The sequence below is a fragment of the Tamandua tetradactyla genome, chromosome 18 (assembly GCF_023851605.1).
Source record: "Tamandua tetradactyla isolate mTamTet1 chromosome 18, mTamTet1.pri, whole genome shotgun sequence".
Taxonomy (NCBI): Eukaryota; Metazoa; Chordata; class Mammalia; order Pilosa; family Myrmecophagidae; genus Tamandua; species Tamandua tetradactyla.
Genome location: NC_135344.1, coordinates 58,879,836 through 58,899,379, shown reverse-complemented (window position 1 = coordinate 58,899,379; position 19,544 = coordinate 58,879,836). Strand labels below are relative to the sequence as shown.

General features: G+C 39.0%; 1 protein-coding gene across 1 annotated transcript; it reads left to right on the top strand.

Moving 5' to 3' along the window:
* The first annotated feature begins 929 nt into the window (after positions 1-929).
* Positions 930-18,527, top strand: HRH4 (histamine receptor H4). The gene is made up of 3 exons (XM_077136137.1): positions 930-1,146; positions 7,888-8,051; positions 16,348-18,527. Exons 1-3 carry the CDS (start codon positions 957-959, stop codon positions 17,161-17,163), a joined length of 1,170 nt encoding a protein of 389 aa, XP_076992252.1. The 5' UTR covers positions 930-956; the 3' UTR covers positions 17,164-18,527.
* Positions 18,528-19,544: the final 1,017 nt, after the last annotated feature.

Sequence of the window (19,544 nt, the reverse complement as noted above, 5' to 3'; positions counted from 1 at the left end):
ATCAATGCCCCATGCATTCGTTATATGTTTCTTCAGTGTCACGGGTGGGAACAGACATTATTTCCAGTCCTGTGTTGGCATTGGCACTGTTTGTCCCTCTATTGCAGTGCTTCTTTTCCCTACCAAAGAAACTTTGTCATTTATGTGCTGATCAATACTCTGCAGACTACTGGATTTCTGTCTCTGTGCAATATAGAATCTGTTGTACAGAATCATCTCAAGTCCTCCTTGATTTTCAGCTCAGTCTCCTCGACTCAGAGAACCTGCTGGGCTTTGCCTGGATTTCCCCTCCCGGCACTAACACCAGGAAACTCTCTCAAGGTAGAAAGCTGGGACAATCGTAAGGCTAAAATTTGTTTTTTCCTTCACTCTGGGTTCAATGTCCTTCATTGACTGATGCTCATTGCCTTGAAAATGATTGTTTTATATATTTAGTCCAGGTTTTTTTGTTGTTGTTGTTTTAGTGTGACAATAAATCCATTGCAATGCATTTCCATCTTACTTCTTCATCATGGCCAGAAGGGAATATTTAATTGGATCTATATTATTTTAAAAATGAATCTCATTTGATGTGATTGCCTCAAACAAACCTACTCACATGGTTTATATAAAAAAGAATCTCATTTGAACCCAATTTATTACATATACAGTGCTGTCATTATTTTATATTTATATATATATATATATTGCTCTATTAATGGTTGGTGGATGAATCATATTAAACTATTTAAGATAAAATATCTTACTGTTTTTTGGAAATGTTTTTTCAGTATCAGTTAAAGGGAAGCTGCTACCACAAGTTTGCTTTGTCAAGAATCAGGAAGTTCTATGAGATCAGATATGATTTAAAAAATGTTGTTTTGAGTATGGGACTATATATTTCACGAAACCATTCTTGTCAGAATTGTCTTGCTGCATTATTTGCCATATTGAGCTTTTCATCATTTGAGGTGATAATGGGTACTAATAACTCAACTAATTTATCACCAAGTACTAAAAATGCTTTAGCATTTTTAATGACCTTACTAGCTTTTGCCATAATGCTAGGAAATGCTGTTGTCATTTTAGCTTTCGTTGTGGACAAAAACCTTAGACACCGAAGTAATTACTTTTTTCTTAACCTGGCCATTTCTGACTTCTTTGTGGGTAAGTCATATATCTTTATTTAAGATAAACTTTTAAAATAATAATTTATTTCTAAAGCCTTATAAGCTTTTGTTATTTCAAGGAACTGTATGGAATTGGGAAGGATTAAAATAAAAAAGTTTAAGCATTAAAGTTCAGTGGAGCTATAAGGCACTTTTGGGAATGTTATACATATAAAAATCAGTGTTGCAGGGGTATTTTCATCTGAAAACATCTTGTTTTCTTTTTGCAGAATAAAAATTACTCCAGAATAGTTCTAAAATCATTGTAGTCCAATAATCATTTGTTTCTGAAGTTATTTTCCTTGGTAGTTTTAGCTTTATAAGCATTTTTCTTTAAGTAAGCCTAGTTACATTATTATCACAGTAGGATATATAATATGATATGAAAAATTAGTATGATAACCTTGATATTATAATGTTAGAGTAAGAGAAAATAATTTATATGCTGTTAACCAGCACAATCAGAAACGGGACATTCAGGTCAATTAAACAGTGTAGTTAGTGTTTTTTTTATGGTATAGTATAAAGTATTGTAAAATACACTGACTCTGTGTCTTGCCTATGAAATTGTATCACAGAGTTATATAAATGTAAGAGACTATAGAAATCAAGATAATCTTTCCTGAAAACATGCATTTTGTAATTTTTCATTGCCTGCTGTTTTTTTTTTTAAACCTGTTTATCAAAATATACAGAAATGTCAGCTGACAATATTCTGGTGTAACTGAGTGATGTTCAGATTTTCTTTGTCTGTAGCTACATAAAACTTGCATTAATGTCAAAATGAAATAAACCCCATAAGAATACACTATTGCGGCTTGGGGCTTGCCTAGCCCGACCGCACTGGGGTCTCGTCCTTGGATGTGGTTCGGCCGGAGAGCGGCGTCAGCCGAGACCACGGGGCTCGAAGGTCTGGAGGGCGCGCGAGCACAATAAACCGAGACTAAAGAATAATAGCAGTAATTTATTGCATAGGGCTCGCGGGACCTAGCTGGCTGGCAAGGCTTACAGGCTAAGACCCCGACAGGAGGAAACACAAAGAATATATAGGGTTGGTGAGGGGGAGTTAATTAGAGGTGAAGAAACTTTGATGGGCAACTGGTATGGTGTCGTGTAGGATGTGGATTGGCTAGGAGGTGTGTTGAATATTATAATGGGTGGTGAGGTGAGGAGTGTACATGGTCTAATGAAGAAGAGGTGAAAAGGTGGTGCGATATATGCTCAGGAGTTGCTAGGCAGGGGGTTAGAATAGCAAGGCTTGCAAGAACGAGAGATGTCTGGATATGTCAGGGCATGTTAAGGCAGATAAGAGGCAACAGTTACAAATATATGCAGCACACTATACCCTGGAACATGGTGGGTATTCAAAAAATGTTAGCCCCATCCATGTTTGGTTTCTCTGCAAAAATGAGACAATTCAGCCCATTAGGTTAGTCAAAAATGTTGGAGCATCTAGTGTGTGAAGTACTGCTAGATGCTCGAGTACTCTTAGGTAGTGATGGGACATATAGGAGAAGTAAGTAGGTCTTCAGTTTGTTTTTAGTATGGTAGAGTGGTTATAAGAGAAATTCACAAATGATTATAGTAGCATAGAGCAAGATGAGAACCCACAAAGTGGTAGCAAGTGTGTGGACCCTCAAGAGGAGGGAGAAGGCACATTTGGTTAGAGGATAGCAGCCTTTGAAATAAACTTTGAAGGATGGATGGAATTTCCAAAGGCAGAGAATCAGCAAAGGAATGCTGGTAGAAAATCATTGAGCATATCTTCATAAATGTGAGTTCCAGGCTGGCTGGTGTGTAAATGGTGTGCAATTGGAGCAGTAAAGGATAAAGCTGGTGTGTTTGGAATCTATAAAGTCCCTTGAATACTAGTGTGAGTTTGGATTAGCATTCATTCATCAGGCAATATGGATGTTTAAAGATTTTAAAGCAGGTGAGAGATTGGAGGGATCAAAGCTTTACTTTAGAGACATCAAAAAAGCTACAGTTGGTGGGAGAGGCTGGAGCTGAGGCACCAGGTTCCAGAGACGATCTTACAGTCATCTAGGCAGAGTCATCAATTAGACCTCAGCTACGCTGAGGAGGAAAAACACAGCAGGTAGGCAGAGGTGCAAGGCAGAGATCCTGCAGAAGAAAGACAATTCAGTTGAAGATCAAGTCTTAGAGACTAAGAAAAGTACGGTGCAATTCATAGAACTAGGGAACATTGTGGGAGGGAACATGCAGAAATTAGCCTCCGGCATTGCATTTAAAATTCTGGGGGAAACTTCCAGCTGGAGAATTTGATTTAAAGAATCATAGACGTAAAAATGACAGAGACAATAGATAACAGTGGCTGACCAATACAAAGAAAAAATCTTTCCATTTCTAGCCTCAATTCTGCTGCTCCAGGTCACCAATATTAACAATCTGATATATAACCTTTCAACATCATTCTCTGCACTCACATGTGTACAAACATACAAATGTATTTATATGAGCATAGGGAATATTCTAGATCAATTAACTTATCTTTCTTTTCCTCCTTTTTCACTGAATGTGCAACTTCTAGGTGGCAATGAACACTTCAAATAGATGATGTAGGTATTTTGACTAAGCAGAAAGAAGGGAGGCCCTGAATACCCTGGTGGTGGTGGTGGTGGTGGTGGGGTAAGACTGTACCCAGCTGAGAGAGCCTGTGGTCTGAAGCATGTGAACAAAGATGGGTCCAGATAAGAAGGGCATACCTCTGTGCATGCCCCAAGGTTACCATCTTGGTAGGACCTCACCGCATGGCCTTGAGCAACCCAACCTACGGATGTGACTCATCTCTGAGAAGCTTCTGGGCAGGTGTTGTTCAGCAGTTCTGGTGGTTCCCGTTCATCAGCAGGTGGGAAGAGAGAGGAGCTTCAGTCTTCACGAGAGGAGCCAGATGCAGTCTGCCAGGCTCACCCTTCACACTTTTTCTCCTGTCCCTTCCCAGGTTTATTCAGAAATCCATTTATTTATCTTTTCATTTTTAATTAAAAAATTTTAATTAGAGAAGTTGTAGGTTTACAGAAATATCTTGTAGAAAATGCAGGGTTCCCATATCCTCCCCACCCCCCCATTAGCACTTTGCATTAGTGTGGTACTTCTGGTACAGGTGTTGAAAGAATATTACTATTAAGTGTAGTCAATAGTTTACATTAAAGTATATCTTTCTTCCATTCATCATCCTATTATTAACACTTTGCATTAGTGTGATATATTTGTTATAAGTCATAAAAGAACATTTTTTATAATGGTATTATTTACTACAGCTCATCGTTTACAATAGGATTGATTCACTGTGTTGTACAGTCCTATGTTTTATCTTTCAGTTTTTATTCTGGTAATATATAAATGACCCCCCAAATTCTTTTAACTACATTCACTTAATTAAGTACTGTTGATTATATTCACCATGTTGTGCTACCATCCATTTCCAAAACTTTGCAATCAAATAGAGTTCTGTACAATTTAAGCATTAACTCCCTATTCTCAACCCCCAACCCAACTCCTGGGAACCAGTATTCTATATTCTAACTCTATGAGTTTGCTTATTCTAATTATTTCTTATCAGTGAGATTATACGTTTGTCCTTTTGTGTCTGGCTTTTTTCACTCAACATAATGTCTTCAAGGTTCATCCATGTTGTTACATGCATCAGAACTTCATTCCTTTCTACAGCTGAATAATGTTCAACTTCAAGGTTCATCCATGTTGTTACATGCATCAGAACTTCATTCCTTTCTACAGCTGAATAATGTTCAACTTCAAGGTTCATCCATGTTGTTACATACATCAGAACTTCATTCCTTTCTACAGCTGAATAATGTTCCATTGAATATATATATACCACTTTTTATCCATTCATTGGTTGATGGACTTGGGCTACTTCCACCTTTTGGCAATTGTGAATAATGATGCTATGAACTTCAATAGCTCCTTGAGTACCTGCTTTCAATTCTATTGTGTATATACCTAGTAGATTCTAAGGTCATGTGGTAATTCTATACTTAGTTTCTGAGGAACCACTAAATTGTCTTCCGCAGCAGCTGCACAGAGGTCCATTTTTTTTAGCACAATATTAGCCATGACACAAGAATTAGGGCAGTCCCTGGGCACTTTTTGTACCAGGATTTGTGTTTTCTATCAATGCCATTACCTTTTTTCTCTGCCATGCTCAGAAGCTTGTCTTCTGGCTTTGAGCATGCGGGACTGTGTGGCGGGTGGAGGGCCAGGAGGCATGCTGTGGTTGTAAGCTGGAGCTTTTTAAGATTTGGGGTCATGAGACCTAGAGCTCCCGAGCCACATGATGATAGCAGATGCAGATTAGAGAGCCACATGTACTTGAAATTATGGGCTTTCTCCAGAATGCCTTCTGCTCACAGCCTTCAGAACTAACTTCACGTTGAGAATCTACGTTTGTGGCATCTAGATTTGTGGCAACGCCCAGGCTGAATTTATTGCTGAGAGACAATGATTAACTGAGGAAAAAATTCCAGTATTTTTTGATACTGATAGAAGTATAGCTCACCTGTACACTATTCCACAAAAATATATACCATCTATATCTATAACTGTAAAATTGGTATCATATGACCAGAGTTTGAATCTATGGGTACATTTTTCACATCTCCATATTGCGTGACATTTATGATTTTCATGGCCATGTGCCTGATGGTTCAGACAGGATTTTCAGGGACGAAAGGAAGGTGTTTGCTGCTCTCAGAGTCATGACCAAATTTTCAGGAAGGCAAAGTTTATCATTAGTTCAGGATGCTTGTCTTGCCCTGTAGGCATTTACTGTTATCCACACAACCCCCTGTCAGCCCAAAGAATTCATGGGGCTGTCAGCTGGGGTCCGAGAGTCCCCTTTTCATGGCTGTTTTTCACACGGAAGGTGTAGCTTCTTAGCTGGTTCCAGAACAAAGGGATGATACCAGAATGATGGCAATTTCAAAGTACACTGGGCTTACCCATCCTCCTCCATTCATTTCTCCAACAATTACTACTTTTTTTGAACCACACACTGTTTGAGGTGCTGGGTATATAGCAGTGAAAATACAAACATCTCTGCCCTCCCAGTGCTTACGTTCTCCTGGGGGTTGTTGCCTGAGGAGACAGCAATAGGCAATATAAATAAGGAAATAAAATCATATAGCATTTTAGATGGCAATAATTGTTACTGAGAAAAATATAGCAGGGATGAGGGTGAAGGAAGGAGTGTTTGGGATTACAATTGTAAACTTCAGTGGTAGATGGAACTACTGAGAAACACATTTGAGCAAACTATAGGAGCTATCTGTTGGAAGAGCATTTCATGCACAGGAACAGCAAGTGCAAAGGTCCTGAGGGGAGAAGGTGTAAAGTGCATTTGAGGCCAAAGGAAGTGGACAGCAGGGAGTGAGGAGTGAAGTAGTAAGAGGTGAGCTTGGAAAGTGGGGGGAAGGCTAGGAGTGGGTCAGGTTGCCTACTGCCTCACAGGCCTCTGTAAGTCTTTCTTCTCCCATCCCCCATTTGCCTCCTTCTTCCTCTCCCCTTCCTTTCTTCCTTCTGCTTTTTCTGCCTTTGCCCCCTTGTCTTTCCCTTCCTTTTCTCCTTCTCTACTCCCTTCACCTCTTCCCCTTCATCCTTCAATTTCCCCTCACCCTCCATCTTTTTTTTTAATTAACTTTTTATTTTGAAATACCTTCAAACTTATAGGACGGTTATGAAAATCATACAAATCCCATAGAGAACGCCAACATACCCCTAATCCCCAGATATCCAGACCACCAATTTTAACTTTTTGCCACTTTTGCTGCATCATTCTATATATATATTCATCTAATATCTGTCTGTCTACCTATCTCTATCATCTATCTACCTACCTGTCAGTCAGTCAGTCAGTCTGTCTATCAATGCGTTTTCTGAACACTTGAGTGTAGGTCATATATATTATGCTCCTTGAACAGTTAATACTGCCATGTACATTTCATAAGAACATATTTACTTATGTAACAACCATAAGTGCAGTTATCAATTCAAGCAATTTAACAACCCTATAAAGCTGACAGTCTATATTCTATTTTTTCATGAGTTCCAATAATACTTCTTTGAGCTTTTCTCCACCTTTGCTAGATTCCATCCAGCATCATGTATCACCTTTGATTGTCATTGTCTCTTTAGTTGCTAGTTTTTTTTAAACTGTGGGAACATATATACAGCATAAACTTTCCCATCTCAACCACTCCCAAGCATGCCATTCAACGGGATTAATCACATTCTCTGCATCATGGTCCCATCACCATCTTCCATTACTAACACTTTCCCATCTCTCCAAACACCCATTATGCATTCATCCCCATTCTCCTTGCCCTCACCCTAAATCTGTACTCCAAGCAAGTAAATATGGAACCGTGGGCTGGGTTTGGGTCGGGGTAGTCCGTCTTATTAGGGTTGCATCATGAAGATGACTCAGCCAGTAGATAGTTGGGAAAACAGATTGGGGCCTGTACTTAATTTGGGAAGTAATAAGGAATCATGAAAAGAACAAATATTTATGGCAGCTATGATAAAAATGAGATTGAAAGAATATATAGGAAATCAGTCCTGAGTATGTTGATGAATTTCTAAATTATAATTGAGCCATTTTTACTTGGTTCAGATACTTCATTGTGTTGTGTATCCATTAGAATATGCCTCTTTGTATTAACTGATATGCACTTTCCCCCTTATTTTTTCCCTATACTAGGTGCAATCTCTATTCCTTTGTACATTCCTTACGTGCTGTTCGAATGGGAGTTTGGACATCAGATCTGTGTATTTTGGCTCATTGTTGACTATCTTTTGTGTACAGCATCCGTGTATAACATTGTCCTCATCAGCTACGATCGATATCTGTCAGTCTCAAATGCTGTAAGTCAAAACATTAATTTATCTTCCTCAGGAGGTTATATAAATGTAAATTTTGGGTTCTAAAGCAAAATTTTTTTCAAATCTAATTTTTTATTTAACAAAATCTGAGAGGAGCCCTATCCTTTGATTACCTGGCAAAAAAAATTCTGATTGGCTCTCGGTGGGAATTTTCTGGGTGGGATTTGAGTAAGTCATTTCCCTGTGTGCCTCTAAAATGGAAAAGCATCAGAGAAAACCCAAGACGGATGTCAGAAGTGTGTACTGAGTCAGGAGCCCTGGTCTGTGAGACGTTTGGATATACTTTAGGTTCAGAGTTGGTTCATCAGTTTTGCTTCATAGAAAAATTGAGAATTGGATGTTTTTGGAACTTGGCAGAAAATGCGCAAAAGGCAAAAGAAACCCAGGCCTTTGAAGGAGATGAGAAGAAGTTCAAATCTGAATGGCCACAAGAATAGACAGTATACAGGGAAGCTACAGGTTATATACAGTGGGACCCAATCAGAAAGATCAGGTCCCAATGCCAAGAAAGTCTGTACTTACCCAAGATTTGTAATAGCCTCATCCACAAGTTAGTGACAATTCTCAAGCAAACGAAATTTGCATTAGAATAAAGGAGAAAATAAGATTTAAGTAATGATGATGGTTAGAAGGAAGCCTTAGAAATATGGGTAAATGATCTGAAATCTCTGAGGCCTAAAGAGGCTACTCCTGAAACCCAGAGACCCTTATCTTTGGGGAACTACTCTGTGACAGCATTTGGCTAAGTGCTGGGATACCAAAATGAATAATCAAAGACTCTGCTTTTAGAGAAACATAATAGTCTCACGTGGAGACAGAGCCAAAGCAGATGGGTTCAGTACCATCTGCTAGGCGCTGTGCTGGGCTGACTGAGTCTAAGGGACTGTGCAGCCTAGAGGCAGACAGGATTGGGAGGGTACATTAGATAGGGCACTGAATAAAGCACAGTAACAAAGAGACTCCAAACTGCTGAGATTTAAACAAGATAGTTTATTTTTCTCTCACATAATATAAAAGGTAGGAGGCTCTGCTCCAGAAACTTAGATAGGGACCCAAACATTTTCTGTTAAGAGCCAGAGAGTAAATATTTTGGCTTTGCAGGCCCTAAATCTCTGTTGCAACTACTCAAATCTGCTGATTTGCACAAAAGCAGTTCTAAGCAATATGTTAAAAAAGGGGGGGGGGGGCTTGGCTGTGTTCCAAAACAGGTAGTGCTGTGACTTTGGCCCCAAGTAGTTAGTGATTCCTGCTCTAGATCACTGTCCTCATCAGCATGGTCAAAGTGAGGTTGCTGTCACTCCAGGTTCTAGATAGGAAGAGGAAAAGACAGAAGTCCAGGGCAGGGTATTTTCTTTTAACTAAGTGGTGTGAATCACACAATCATTTCCACTTACATTTGATTGGAGAAACTTGGTCACATGGTCACACCTTGCTGCAAGGGCAGCTGGAAAATGTGGTTTCCATATGGCACAAAAAAGAGAGAATGGATTTGGCTGGACCGCAGCTGTCTCCAATGCTTGGCATTGAGTACTTCATTGGTGCCAGGGTCCATTACTCTTTGTACTGGCCACCAGAGTCGTGGCAAGAGTTCACATCAGTTTGGATGAGCAGTTCAGATGCCTATAATCTCATGTTTTTCAAGCTGCTGGTGTTGAACCATCATTGAGTCAGGGAATCAATTTAGTGGGTTGTGACCCATGACTTTTTTTTTTAATGAAGAATATAGAGTGGAATAGAACAGGACAGAATAAATTTGTTTTTAAAAGTTAGAGTAAAAAATATTAAAGTACACTGTAGATATTAAAGGTAGGTATTTTATATACCACCTTTATACAGAATACTTTTGTCTGTGTACCTGGTTAAATTATAAAATGTTTTTTACCTTATGTCACAATCAAAATTTTTGGAAAATAGTCTTCTAATTCATAATCTTTCTCATTTGTACTTTTCCTATTTCCTTTCTTCCTGGGTTAATGCTTCTTTTTTAAACTTCATTGGATGATTGTAGGACTAAGAAGATGTCTGCTGATCTTTCCAGGCTCTCCTGTAACCCTCAGGTTTGGGGACAGATAAAGGACAGCTTAGCCAGTTAGAAAAAGTTCTTAGAGTTTCCTGAGAAATGAACAGTGATGTCTGGAAAGAAAATAGGTGGGTTTGTTTCTTGGTCTTGCCCGGAGGAATTCAGTATAGACCGTAAACTTGGTGACAGCCTGGTCTGCTAATTCCCAGAGCCTTAGTACATCGCACAGGATCAAGTACAATTGAAGTACTCAACAGATAAATGCATGAATACTCACAGGAGTGTCCAGGCAATGCCAGCACCTGTACTGCCAAATAGTTTGAACACAGCCATGTGAAGCCAGAAGGAAGCCTTCTGAGACCATTGGGAGTCCACAGGGAGTGGTAGAAGCTGAGCACTTGCCATAGCTGAAAATAGGGGAGTCAGTGTGATAGGGTTGGGGTAGGCGAGCCTAGGAAATGGACATCATTCCACGGAGATGGCAGCGCATGATTTCCATCCTCAGAGACGTTGACTGGAGTGGCAGATTCCATGTGGCTGAAGCAAGAATGGGTGGGGGATGGAGAAGGGCAGGGCTTGATTATAGCCGGAGGAAATGGGAATTAAAACATACTCCGAATTAACATGGCAAGAAAGGAATATGTCTTCATCTTCAGATGAAGAAAGAAGTTTGACAGTAAAATCAAGACCATGAAAACTGTTGTTACTGGAGGATTGGCTGATTAGCTGGGGTACTTCCAATGACTGGAGTCCCATCTTGTTTTGTGAGGCTGCTCTGCTCTGCCTCACAAAAGAAAACTGACTGATGGGGTGTTTGCATATTTTATTGGGGCACGTAAGGAAGAGGCAATATCCTGAATGATGGACACAGTTTAAAGCAGGTGGGACTGGGCCCCTGATTTATTTCAGGGAGGCCACTCCAAAAGGCCTGTGATGAAGAAATCAATATCTTCTTCTCAGTTCCCCTGGATGTTCATTATCCCAATTGACGTTATGCATAATGGAAAAGAGATCACTTGCCATCATATTGCATCATATCACTACAAAGGCTGAACAGAGAAATTAAAAACTGAAGACAGTTTTATGATCATTTGGGTATTGTTACTATCTTCATAATCATTAGATTTAGTGCAAGAGACGTGTCAATTAGTGTCATGAGAAGAAGAAGGCAAAAAGTCCTATTGGATATGGGAACTTGTGGTCAGTGCCATATGCATTTCAGCTTAGCCTCAGAAATACCAATAATTTGGACAGGAAAAAAGTCACTTCCCTGTACTTAAAAACAAAACAAAACTTACTTTGTTGTTGTTTAAACCCAGTTTCCTCTTACCTACAGCGGTTTAGTGAGCCTTTTTCAGCAAATATAATCCATCAAAGAAGAACTGTACTGGGCAATGATGCACTCCTTTAATAAAAAATGAGAAAACATCATAGAATGAGACTCAAAAGCTCGCAGGGAAAAGAGTACATGAGATGGTGAAAAATGAGGCATGCTCCAATTTCATGTGTAGCTAATGAGGACATCAGAGAAAAAAGGAACATTTGAGTTGGAAGGAACTTGAACTTTTCCAAGAGGTTCAGAGAGGTCATCTGTTGGAGGTCTCCTTAAAATTCTTGTTTCCTATGTTTATCCTTCATACTGTTATAGTTAGCTCTGGGGTCTTTAGATTTCTTGTAGATGATACTCTTAAAGATTTCTAGGTCAGCACAAGAATTGTGGGTCCTGTGATATGAGGGCAGTCCTTACTCATCCAATCTCATTTTCCCTTATAATAGGCTGTCCTTGTGACCAATTGGAGCTAGAACATTCATCACCCTTAAAAAGGTTTTGGTTTGTTTTAATAAGTTAAACTCTTCTTTTACTGATACAATTAAATTCACTTATCTTTAGGTTGGTTAAGGTAATAGACAAGATAACACTTGCTGGAGTCAAGTCTGTCAAAGTGGCTGGTCATTACAACTTAGTCAGATGGAAACGCTTGTAGAAAGAAGCAGTTTGGTAATGTTCATTAACACTGTAGTATTCCTCTATGGCAAGTTTAAACTTCTTTTTTTTTTCATTTTACAAACTTTTTATTTTGAAATACTTTCAAACTCACAGGATAGCTACAAAAATAATACAAACCCTATACACTCCAACACTTCCCTATCCCCCCCCCAATACACAGATCTACCAGTTTTAACATTTTGTCATACTGCTATATCATTCTGTCTGTCTATTTATCTATCCATTTTCTGAACACTTGACTGTAGGTTGTACATGCTCTTTGAACACTTAATACTGCCATGCACATTTCCTAGGAACAAGGATATTCACTTACATAACCACCTAAGTGCAGTTATCAAGTTCAAGGAATTTAACATTGATATAAAATGCACAGTCTACATTCCATTTTTTCCATGAGTCCCAATAATGTTCCTTTGAGCTTTTCTCCTCCTTTGCGAAATTCCATCCAGCATCAGCATCTTGTATTGCATTTGATTGTCATTATATACATTTAGTTGCTACTTTTTAAAAAATTGTGAGACCATATATACAACATAAACTTTCCTATCTTAACCACTCTCAAGCATGCCATTCGAAAGGATTGCTCAGGGGGTGCAAGGATAGTTAAATGGTAGAATTCTTGCATGCCATGTGGGAGACCTGGGTTTAATTCCCAGTTCATGCACTTCCCCAAAAAACAAACAAGCAGAACAAACCAACAAAAAATAAACAAAAATTCAGCAATAGTGCTGCAATAATGGGATACTCATATGGAAAAATAATTAAATGTGACCCCGCCATACAGCATACAAAAAAAGGATTACTCACATTCATTACATTGTGGTACCCTCACCACCTTCAATTACTAAATTTTCCCCATCTTCCCAAACAGAAACCATATGCCCATTATGCACTGACTCCCACGTTCACCCCCACCCCCACCCTTGGCAATCTGTACTCTTGTTTCTGTCTCTGTGAGTTTACGTATGCTCTTATATATTTTTTGTAGTTACCATAGGACTGAAATTGAATATCCTAAATCTAAAACAATCTCATTTGCTTTGATGCCAACTTAACTTCAATAGTATACACAAACTGTGTCCCTATATACCTCTATCCCCTACCTTTACATAGTTCTTGTCACAAATTATAAGTTTATACATTATGAGTCCAAAACCCACTGATTTATCATTATGCTTTCTGCATTTGCCTTTTAGATCCCGTGGGAAGTAAACTGTTGAGTTACAAACCAAAATACAATAGTACTAATATTTATATTTACCAATTTTATTACTTTCTCTGGTGATCTTTATTTCTCCATGTGGCCTTGATCTGATGTCTAGTGTCCTTTCCTTTTCACCTGCAGAAGACCTTTTATCATCTCTTGTAGGGCTGCTCTAGTGGGTGATGAATGTCTTCAGCTTTTATTTATCTGGGAATGTCTTAATCTTGACCTCATTGTTGAAAGACAGTTTTTCAGCATATTGTATTATTGGGTGGCACATTTTTTGCTGTCAGCAGTTTAAATGTGTCATCCTACTGGCTTCTGATGAGAAATTTAATCTCATGGAGGCTCCCTTGTATGTGACACGATGCTTTTCCCTTTCAGCTTTCAAAATTCTCTCTTTATCTTTGGCGTTTGACAATCTGATTATAGCATGGCGTGGTATGGGTCTTTTTGAGTTTTGAGTTCTTTGAGACTCTTGGATGTGTGTATTCATGTCTTTCATGTAATTTGGGAAGTTTCCAGCCATTATTTCTTTGTATATTCTCTCTGCTCCTTTTCTCTCTTCTGGGATTTCTACAGTGCCTAAACTGGTACACTTGGTAGTGTCTCAGACTCTTTTCACTTTTCTTCATTATTCCTTCTGCTGCTCAGACAGCATGATCTCATCATCTTATCTTCCAATTCACTGGTTCTTTCTTCTGCCAATTCCAATCTGCTGCTGAACCCTTCTAGGGAATTTAAAATTTCTGCTACTGTAGTCTGCAGCTCTGTTTGGCTCCTTTACATAATTTCTATTTCTCTATTGATATTCTTTTTGTGTTCATCTGTAATTTCCCTGATTTCCTTTAGTTTTTTATCCATATTTTCCTTTTGCTCTTTGAGCATATTTAGGACCATTTTAAAATGTTTTTCTGGAATATCCAAGGTCTGGTCCTTCTCATTGATGGTTTCTAATGCTTTAATCCTCTTCTTTGCCTAGACTATTGTTTCCTGTTTCTTTGTATGTGTTATAAACTTTTGTTGAAACCTGGACATTTTGATGTTACAATTTGTCATTTCTGGAATTTAGATTCTGAGGTGTCTGTTCCTTAAGTTCATATTTAGCCTGTGTTATGACAGAGTTTTCCTGGAATACCAGGAGCTAGCAAAAAAAAAAAAAAGGAAACAAAGAAAGAAGGGAGAATAAAAGATATCATATCATCTTCCCCAGTCTGAAGAAAGAATAAAGAAAAACACCTTTTCCAGTCTTTGCAGATTGACCTGTGTAAGTGTTCTCCTTCAGTACTTACCCGTACAGTGAAGTTAGAGAAGAGCTCTAGGCCAAACCATAGGGGCCACCCTGATCCTTTCTGGGCATGCATCTTGTTTTGGGCATGTGCATGTAACCCTAGGAATTTCTCCATGTAAAGGGCAACTAATGTCTCCTCTTCCCTAGGAAAGAATTTCTTCACAGTTTCAGGCACTGCACTGTATGTCCTATGGCCAGCAATCCCTTGCCACAGGCAGCATGACTTGACTACTCTCCCAGTGTTTTCTAGGGGTAGTCTGTGAGATGCCTTTTACATGCAGGGCAGATTTAAGGGCAGTGATTCCTTCAGGCTACCACCAGACAATTGGGCCAGGCATACGTGCTTCCAGTATATGCACAAGGGCTACTGTGGAGAGCCGCCTCCCGGGTCTGGCCTAGTGGACACGCTGCGGCCTGCTCTAGAGTTCCCCCCGCCCATCGAGTGAGTCAAGATGGCGCCCGCATCCTGTTTCCGCGTATGACGCACGCGCCCACCAACCCTATCTTCCAATCACCTCTGTATACGTGGCACTAACCTATTGGGTTTGGGCACAGTATATAAGAGGTTACCCGGACAGGGTGGGTGGAGACGACCCATAGGGAGCCGTACCTGACGGCCGCATAGAGGTTGTTCCCCCGCGGGGTATTCTGTCCCGCGCGGAATTTGTAACAGAGCTTGCAAGCTTAGCTCCAGTAAAGGTCTGTGCTCACAACTGCAGCGTGTCTCGAACCCGTGTCTGTCACTTGAGTCGGTTTGTCTGTGTCTGTCTCTCTCTCCCTCCTGTTCCCTCCGCCGGCCGGGGATCAGAAGCTGAGCGAGACGGCGCCGGACAGGCTACTCTATTCCTTCTGGAATTGTAACTGGGAACAGCTAGGGCCCACAAGATCCTACTGCTTTTCTTAGCCTTTCTTTGATTTGGCACTTACCTGATACTGCAGTCCTATAACTATTTTCTGGTGCTTTGAGAAAAGCGTTTCTACCAGTTCTTGCTAGTTGTTTGAAGCTTCTGTTGGGCAATGGAGCCGTGAAGCATCTTGTTCTGCCATTTTGATCAATGCTGGCTTCTTTTTTTCATGCTTGATCTTGGGAGTGAGGTGAGAGTCCTTCTTTCTCTTCTTGACCTCACTCTGAAATCTCAGCATAAGCGGCAATGAATATTTCTTTCTAAATATTGGAATTAGATATAACAGTGGCTTTTTAACTTTTTTGACTGCAGCCACAGTAAGAAATGCCCTTTTCACTGTGATTCAGTACAGTCATTTCTCTCTATATATGTCTTTCTGTATTCGCAAAGTAAAAATCTCATCAAACAATACTTACCCTTACTGTGTGTGATATATTCTAATGTTTACTATTCTATTCTATTTCATTAAAAACAATGCTAGTCATGACCCAGCCTGCAGATTGGTGTTCCCATTTTCAGTTGTTTGACAGCTCAGATTAATGCCTATGGATTAGGAAAAGTTCCATTCTTATTTTAGATATTGGCCTTGACATTTTCTATAGCATCAGATTTAGTCTTGAGTGTTAGTCTTCCCTCCAAAAACCATGAAGAATGTGTGTACCTTAGCACAGGCTACACTAAAATTAAAACATTTGTCCTTGGCTGTGTCATGATACCCAGGTCCAATTATGTCCCCACCTCTTGCACATTCTTGAAATTTCTTTGGGCCATGGGATACTTTATGCAAGTCTGTCGCATGAATATGCAACATGTTCACCATATTGAAAATAATTTATTTGGTCTTCTTTAGGTGTCTTATAGAGCCGAACAAACTGGGATCTGGAAGACTGCGGCTCTGATGGGGGCCGTCTGGGCGCTGGCCTTTATAGTGCATGGCCCTCCAATTCTCACGTCAGACCCTTGGGTGGAAGAGGAGAAGATATGCGAACCTGGTTTCCTTTCAGTGTGGTACTTACTGCTCATCTCGTCAACCTTTGAATTCCTGATCCCAGTCATTTCAGTGGCCTATTTCAACATATACATTTACTGGAGCCTGTGGAAGCGTGGTAGTATCATTCGGTGCAAAAGCCACCGGGCCCTTACCTCTCCTGTCTCTTCCAGCAACTGTGGCCACTCATTCAGATGTGGGCTGTTTTCCAGGACATCTCTTCCAGAACCGAAGGAGACAGCAGCGTCTGTTCATTCAGGGAAACAGCGAAGAAAGAGCAGTCTCTTGCTTTCCCTGAGGACCCAGATGAATCACAGTATAATTGTTTCCAAAATGTGTTCCCTCGCTCACTCAGATTCTGTCATTCTTCACCAAAGGGAACATCTTGAACTGCTCAGAGCCAAGAAATTAGCCAAGTCGCTAGCCATTCTCTTAGGTGTTTTTGCCATTTGCTGGGCTCCATATTCTCTGTTCGCATTTGTTCTTTCAACTTACCCCCGAGACAAACGTCCTAAGACATATTGGTTTGATATTACATTTTGGCTTCAGTGGATCAACTCCCTTGTCAATCCTTTTTTATATCCATTGTGTCACAAACGTTTTCAGAAAGCTTTCTTGAAAATATTTTGTATGAAAAAACAAGCCATATCATCACAAAATCGGTCAACATCCTCGTAAAAATAATTTCCTCACCTATGTACATTTTAGACTTAATTCTTCCTAAATGAATTTGACCTAGCTTTCATCTTGCCATTCCACTCTACAAGTCCATAAAACTGTAACACTTGGAAACTTAAAAAATTTAATCTGAAAGTAAATGAAAATTATTCTGATGTTTAATAGCAGTATACTTATAAATCGACAACAACATGTTTTGTAAAATTGTAGCCACTAAAGTAATTTGCTTAGTCATCACCTCTTCCTTGCCTTTTAGATTTTGATATACATTGGTTATGAAAGTCAAGAGGTTTTGTTTTCTGTGTTCAGTGTTTACTACATTTTTAAGTGAATTTCCATTTTTATTTTATAGCAATGAAAACCTGTCATTTAAAAACTATTCCCTAAGGTATACAGTAGAGAAAAGAATTAGGTTTCCTGAATATGAAGAAGAAAATTTCCTCTTTGTTGGGGGTGGGCGACTTTGTTACGAACAGTGGACAGAGAATTGGGGTTTGAGCTGACAAGGGCAGGAAGTGGGAATTTGTCCAGGTGAAAGAGGAGAGCTTATGTGTATTTGCAGACTTCATATTTCTGATCTCAGGAAGGAAGGAAGTGGTAGAGGAAGGAACAGGTGACCAAGCTCTTAAAGGTCCTCAGTGAAGTTGTCTTGGAATCTCAGCAATTATAGCAGGAGAGGGTGAGAGACAGGAATGGTCACCAACAGGTTGAAAGGAGGACTTGGTTTCTTCCTTCCTTCTCTGTTCTTCCAACTTCCACATCGGCTAAAACTTTTCTTTGTGAGAAAGTGTGGAAGAAAGAAAAAGTCTCAGAGATGATTAAAGGGTTATATGACCAAGCTAGATGTACTTGCTATAATCCTGAGCTGGCTGATGTCAATAATTTTTAACAAAATATTGTTGGCGTTATTTGATGTCTTTAACTTGGGTGTCCAATAATGCAGCACTCAGAACTATTCATTAATTATGTAGTATAGGTTATTCCCTTTTGAGAAGTAACATCTACTTAGTCCAATGACATTTTGTTGTTTTTGCCTTTCTAATTGTTTTCTTTTCTTTTTTTATGATAGTCTCTGCTTGCCTTTTTATAAAATTTAATTTTGGTGTCATAGACAATTTCATCCCTCCTACCATGTTTAATCAGTATTTCTTCTGTTACGCCTCAGAGTTCCCATATTGTTTAGTCTTTCCCACATTTCTTAGACTTTTAAAATCTTTGATTAATTCCAAACACTAAACTACAAAAATCTTTTAAGTATATAAACACTTAGAAATGCACGTATTATATACACTTATGCATTGCATTACGTTCAAAATAGGAGAAATGTGTACAGCATTCAACAGTAATTTGAAAAATTAGATAAATAAACCCACATAAATAAACATAAGTTTTATAAAGTTGCCACTTGTCAGTTGCTGGTTTTAACATTCAGAAATGAGTAGTTGTGGGTTTCATATGGTCACTAGAGGCTTCAATAGTCATTGAATGGAGTGACGCCATGAAAACTTTTTCCAGTTGAATTTTGGGATAGGATGTCTAAATATTTGAAGTCTAAAGTATGACTTTAAATTATAATATATGCATTTTTCATTCTATCCAAGATGCTGTCAATGTAAGATATACTCTTGTTTTATTTACCACGAAAGCGAAGATGCTGCAAATTGTCTATAAAACAATACTTAAGAAAAATCACATTGATAGTCCCATTCTGATTTTAGAGTTGTTAAAAAGTGAACAATGTGAACCTTAGAAGTGATGAAATATGATGCTGATACGTGAAACGAATAGGGCTAATGCCCTAGGAAATGAGAGTTTGGAAAAAAATACTTTCGATGTTGCATTAATGTATTCAGTAAACAAATGTTTACTGAGAATTTATTATGTACTAACTACTTATTGCAACAATGTCTTATGAACGTTCCTGAAAAGATTAATGGTTCCCAAGGACATGAATTTTATTTTGAGTTTTCTAAAGTGCTTAGTACAATACTAGACATCTTGTAGGCATTCACTAAATGCTAATCAAAAAAGGCATGCACTAGGCATGTTCCTGAGAAATGGAATGTAAATCCTGGCTTTAAAATTCAAGTCTTTATAATATATATATATATATATATATTTTTTTTTTTTTTGCATGGGCAGGCACCAGGAATCGAACCCAGGTCTTTGGCATGGCAGGCAAGAATTCTGCCACTGACCCACCATTGCACCGCCCAAAATCTGAGTCTTTTAAATTTACGTGGCAGGAACTTTAAAATGTATTTTTCATTACAATGAAAGTACTATGTATTTTTCATTACAATGAAAGTACTGTGAAAAAGGAGAGACAATAAGATGCATCCTATACCCAAGCAGCACCCATAATTATTAGTTTTCTGTAG